Here is a 5,531-nt window from a genome sequence, read left to right as displayed (position 1 = left end):
CTTTTCTCCTGTCCCCTTTGGCTCTGTGGGATGTGGCAGCAGGGCCCTCCTGCTGCCAGGGTGATGGGCTGAACAGGAGCACCAGGACCTGGCTGCAGGAGGCTCAGGGCAGCTGGAGGGACCTGCCCACTGCAGGCTGGGCTGGGGCTACTGTTCCTGCCCTGCACAGCTGCAGGGAAGCCCTTGGAGACCCAGTGGGATGGCTGAAAAATTGTGCAAGTGTTTTGGGCTTTGTTTGTTTGTTTTGGGGGTTTTGTTTATTTGGGGTTTTTTGTTGTGCTGTGTTTTTGGGGTTTTTTTTTAAGCACCTGTCTTACTCCTACTTGCTTTCTTTAATCCTTGAACTAGCAGGAAATAGTGAAACAAACCAGCACTGGATATTCACTGGAAAAAGGCAGCTGTGAAAGTCCCAGCCTTACTGCTGCATTGTCTGTGCTCTACTTATCTGTTAAGTCATGTACTAGGCGTCCTAATTGTCCTCAAAATTGTTTATCAGATTTTACACATGATTTCTTAAAAGTAAAATTAGCTTAGTAGCTTTATAGGCTTGAAAAAACATAGTTCAGCTGTCTGTGTGGAACAAATAACCTCTGCGTAAATGGTTTGTATGTTAAATATAAACCTAAAACTTGTGACTGAAGCATGAATGCAGGGGTTGGCTGTTGGTTTAAGCAAATCAAACACTGAACAGGTACTTTGTGTATCCTGCTTTCCTTTTGCATAAAAGGTACTGAATCTTCCATAATTCTGGGCTATTTTTCCTGAGTGCGTGCGGCCTGTTCAGATGGAATGTGTATGGGATGATTGCTGTTCTTCATCTTTATTAAGCAGAATATAAATATTAAACTTGTCTTTGATTCCAGTGCAAGGTGTTTTGTCACTCAAGTGTCCCATTCACGGGGAGGCAGCAGCAGGCATGCTGAGGCCCAAGGGTGGCTGCTGCACACAGCCCCCGGTTTCAGTTCTGCTGTCACGGGTGGTGTGGATGGGGTGGTGCTGGGCTGGGCTGGGCTGGGCTGTCGAGGAGGGAAGGGGCAGTGGTCAAGGAGGTCTCTCTTTGCATCTTTGCACACCCTCTGGATGCACATCTGTGCCTGTGTGCTCACTCCCAGAGTGTCTGTAAGTGATTCCTCGGGTCTCTGTGCAGCACTGCCAGCACATCCCAGAGCTCACCCACAGACTGGGCTCCTGTCTGCTGGCAGAGGCAGTTCCACTGCAGCTCTATTCCTCCCACATTTGGAATTAATTAACAGCCTCTTAGTATTCCTGAGGAAGATGGGCTTTGGGGTTTTGCTCAGTAACACCTTTGGTCTGATTTTCTATACAGTTTTAGGGTCATGTCCGCAAGAATATTCCCTGGGATGGGCATTTCTGGGTTGTAAATGCTAGTGGAATGAGCCTGGTTGGGGTTTTCAGGAAGACAACCTTGCTTAAGAGACTGCTTAGGGAGGATGGTTGTGTTGTTCGATTTGGAGGGGACATGCTCACATCACATCCCTCAGCAGGTTTCCCTGCTGTAACCCAGACTGGCTTTGGTTGTTCTCCTGCCCTGCAGCACTGGGACACTGCTGATAGAGCAGCATGGGGCTGAAGTGTTGGGCTAAGTTGGCTTTGCCCCCCTTCAGGGGTGCTGGAGGTGCCCAGCTGCAGCAAACCTGGGGCACCCTCCCTGTCCATGCTGCCACCAATATTGTGTTTCCTCCACTGTGGCTCAGGCATCAGCTGTGTCAGGGACACTGAATGCCTACCTGTAAGCCAGAAGAAAAATTTATGTTCTAAGAAACAGTGCCAGCCAAAAATTGCCAATCTTCCCTTGTGTATTTTTATAGGACTCTCTTGGAACCAGAAGTAAATGTCTTTAAAGCACCAGCACCTAAATATGGAATCGTGATTGATTGGGCTGTATGTTTTGTTTAGGTTCCTAGAATAGACTTTTGGGATTGGAAATGCCTGGTGGGGCAAAAATGAGACAGTGAAAGCTGCACTATTGATGTTGCTGGCAGGAGAGGCTGGAGCTGCAGTAAGCAAACCATTTATCCACACCAGAAAACAGGACAAACCACCACACAGGAAGGCTTTGGTACGTCTCCAAAAGCCTTCCCTTGAAGGGAGGATGGGATTTGATGGTTGGAGTCAAGGGACAAGGCTCAGCCTCACCACGGAGGGGCTCACAGCCTGGTTTGGAGCCAGCTCTGGCTGCAGAGATCAAACCCTCCAAGGATGCCCAAGCACAGGGAGACTGATTACAGACTCTGCTACCACAGGGTGCAGTGATAGGTGTATGGGGCTCATGCTTTGAAGTGAGTCAAGCAGGAAACAAAGCATCCTTGAAGTGTCCCCACCAGTCAGGGCTCCCCCATTACCCATTTCTTCAGAATCCTTAATGTTTTGCTCAAGTACTACACTGGTTAAAAAACCCAAAAATAAAAAAAACCAAAACAAACCCAACAAACCACCACTAAAACCCCAACCCCCCGAATCTGACAATACTTCTGTGTTTCTGGCGTTTTTGGAAGCGTTGGTTGGGCTGTTTCCAGCGTGCTCAGGCCGTGCACTCAGCCCCTTGTTCCCGTGCAGGGCTCGGAGAGGGGCCCCAGCGCTGCCATCGGGGGTTACCCCATCGAGCTGTGGGGTTCTGTTCCGGTTCTCCCCGCTGGTTTTGGCTGGGGGCCGGCGTGGGGCATCGCCAGCAGAGGCCATCCAGCCTGCGGTGCCAGGAGCGCCGGGAGGCAGCGGGCGCGCAGTGCCAGCGCCAAATGCTGCAGCAACCACAGAGCTGCTGCTGGGACCCCCAGCTCGGGTGTTTATTACGGATAGGGCTGCTGGAAGGCAGTGGAATTACAGGGGCCAGTTTGTGTGACTGGGAGGGCCTCAAAATAACTAAGGGTTAGAAAACTGCTTAGGAACACAATCAACTATGCAATAGTCACAGAGCTGCAAAGCAGGGACCAATCTAAACCTACTGAAATGACATAAAGGAGCAGTTCTTGCTCCCTCACCAGTTTTCCGAGGAGTTACTGCAGCAGGAAGGAAGAAATGCTCCATTTGTTCAGCCCTATTTTATCCTTCAGTGCAACAGCAGTTGCCTGAAGGAACAAGATATTTAAAAGCTGGTAAATGAGAAGCCAGTATTGGTTATTAGCCATGGGGGAAATTTTAAATCAGCTTCTGTAATGCCTAAATATGAGCTGATTTATTTGCCTTGTCCACAGAGAAAAGCTACAATAGCTTTTTATATATATTAATAAGGTTAATATTTGCTAACTGTGAGGTACATCACATTAAAGGGGATGGGGGAAAAAAGGGAAGAGAAGCTGTGGCTGCCCTGTCCCTGAGGATGTTCAAGGCCTGGCTGAATGGGGCTTGAAGCAGCCTGGTCCAGTGGAAGGTGTCCCTGCCCATGGCAGAGGGGGTGGAAGTAGTCACTGTGCGGTTTGGTCATTCTGCACTAGCATTTATTATATTTTTTTCTTTGCCACTAATTTACATAGCAATGCTGAATAAAGCAGCGAGCTTTGGAGTGGTGATGATGTGTTACTGTATGAAAACGGAGTGTTCTTCTTTCCACCAGCTCTGCCCTCCTGCAGCCCGGGCTATGTCTCAGGGCATGGGATGGGAGCAGTGGGTGCCCTCTCCCTCCGTCCGGCCCGGCTGGTTTCCCAGTGGGTTCCTGTGAAGGGGAAGTGTTGCTCGCATCTCAGCAGCTCAGCCAAACAGATCCCGCCTTTGCCTTGACTCATTAATGACCGAACCCTGCGCAAACGCGGCGTGACGGCGGCGGGGGCTGCAGCTGGGATCCCAGAGCTCTGCCGGGACTTGGAGATCCAGCAGGGAGGCAGCACCCACAGCCCTGGGCATGGTAAGGGGTCCAGTGCTGGGCAGCCTCTTCTGTTCCTCTACCAAGCCCATTTCTGAGTGGGCTTTTAACTGCTTTACCTTCTTACCTTAAGTGATCCATCAGCCTTTTTCTAACAGCTTGCTAAATTAATGCATCTGTCAATATCGAACTTTTAAATTATTATTGCTATTTAAAGAGCCAATGACTGTGATGTGCTTTCTAGATTTAGAATCTCGCTAAGGTGTTGAGTTTCTCCTCAAGAGCCGAGCAGCCAGGGCTCGGCAGGTGCTTCAGGTGAGCTCACTCTGAGCAGAGCGAGCACTCTCTGTAGCATTTCTGTCTCCTGGGGGGCACAGAGTAAGTGTAGAGACTTGATGGAAATAGCTTTATGAAGTTTTTGTTCTGCCTCATGATCTCCCTTCAAAATGAAATACAGTTCTTTGAGGGCAGAGACCTGTGAACAAGTTCTTGACACCAGAGCACCTTTGGAAATGCTTAACCTTAGCTTGAGTTCAGTTTTGATCTATATCCCAGTTTCTGGCATTTCGTTTTCCCTGATTTCCAATTGTTTGCTGACACTTTATCCAAAGCTCTCACCAAAAGCTGTCTGAGTCCTGCAGCTCCCTACAGCAGGGTCAGGTGGCTTTGCTGAGGAGGGAAAGGAGTAAACACTTGAGATCCTGCTCTATTTCCTTCCCTGTAGCTGAAAACATTTTTTTAACCAGCCTTTAGAAAGGGAGTAAGCTCACGTGTGATGCAGCTTCCAAGAAAGCTTTGGCAGAATACACAGGAGATGTGCTCCATCTTCCGTGCGATTCTGGTACCCAGTTACCAGCAAAGTGTTCAGAGTGCCCGATGAAGGGCTGGGTTAATTTAGCAAACGCATCTCTCCTGGCTTCCTAACGAGTTCCGAGCAGCGCTGTCAGAGCGCGGCCGCGCTGCCGTCGGTGTGCTCATCCCTCACCAGCCCTGTCAGCAAACCTCTGCCTCAGTGACAAGTGAGGACCCACGGGACCGGCATTGGGTAACAGGGGCAGATGACTCCACGAGGCGCTGACAGGGCACCCACGGGCTGGTTTCACTTTCCTGGCCCCTGGCACTGCCCTGGGTTTGGCCAAGCGGCAGCTGGCATGTCGTGACTGATGCCTTCATTCAGGTGATGCTCCTGCTGCAAGTTCCTCACACAGGTCGTTGCTCAGGCGAGTTTTCATCTTGTTCAGTAACTCTGATCAGTGTCTGCAAGTACTGATCCCATGTGTGAGAGATGTGGTTTGAGGTCACGTATCTACTTACCCTGTAGGCTGGAAGGAAACAGCAGGCTACATTCACTGATTACAGCAATGACAAAACAATAACTGCGCAATGATCTTTTACTTGGGTTTGGTGTTTATTATTTTCCTTTTGATTTTCCAGGCTGTGAACGAGACCAGTGACTGTTTGCTGACGAACAGAGTACTAGAAAAGTATTATCTCTCCACCATGTACAGCCTTGAGTTCATTTTAGGCGTCATTGGAAACACCATTGTGGTGTTTGGCTATATTTTCTGCCTGAAAAAATGGAAAAGCGGCAACATCTACCTGTTCAATTTATCCATCTCAGATTTGTTATTTCTGTGCACTCTGCCAATACTGGTGAACAGCTACTCCCAAGATCAGTGGGCAAACGAGGGCATCCTGTGCCACAGCAACAGAT

General features: G+C 49.3%; 2 protein-coding genes across 2 annotated transcripts in view; both read left to right on the top strand.

Annotated features, from left to right (window-relative positions):
- The window catches only part of AADAC (arylacetamide deacetylase), a 9,779-nt gene extending 6,962 nt beyond the window's left edge, over nt 1-2,817 (top strand). The window contains exon 6 of the mRNA XM_017734413.1: nt 2,578-2,817. Within this exon, the coding sequence (XP_017589902.1) occupies nt 2,578-2,817 (240 nt within the window). The remainder of the gene's footprint in view (nt 1-2,577) is intronic.
- Nucleotides 2,818-5,200: 2,383 nt separating this feature from the next.
- SUCNR1 (succinate receptor 1) overlaps nt 5,201-5,531 on the top strand; it is a 1,943-nt gene continuing 1,612 nt past the window's right edge. Inside the window, exon 1 of the mRNA XM_017734421.1 lies at nt 5,201-5,530. Within this exon, the coding sequence (XP_017589910.1) occupies nt 5,201-5,530 (330 nt within the window). The remainder of the gene's footprint in view (nt 5,531) is intronic.

Source organism: Corvus brachyrhynchos, unplaced genomic scaffold (genome assembly GCF_000691975.1).
Source record: "Corvus brachyrhynchos isolate BGI_N302 unplaced genomic scaffold, ASM69197v1 scaffold544, whole genome shotgun sequence".
Classification (NCBI taxonomy): Eukaryota; Metazoa; Chordata; class Aves; order Passeriformes; family Corvidae; genus Corvus; species Corvus brachyrhynchos.
This window is presented reverse-complemented; position numbering and strand designations above follow the sequence as displayed.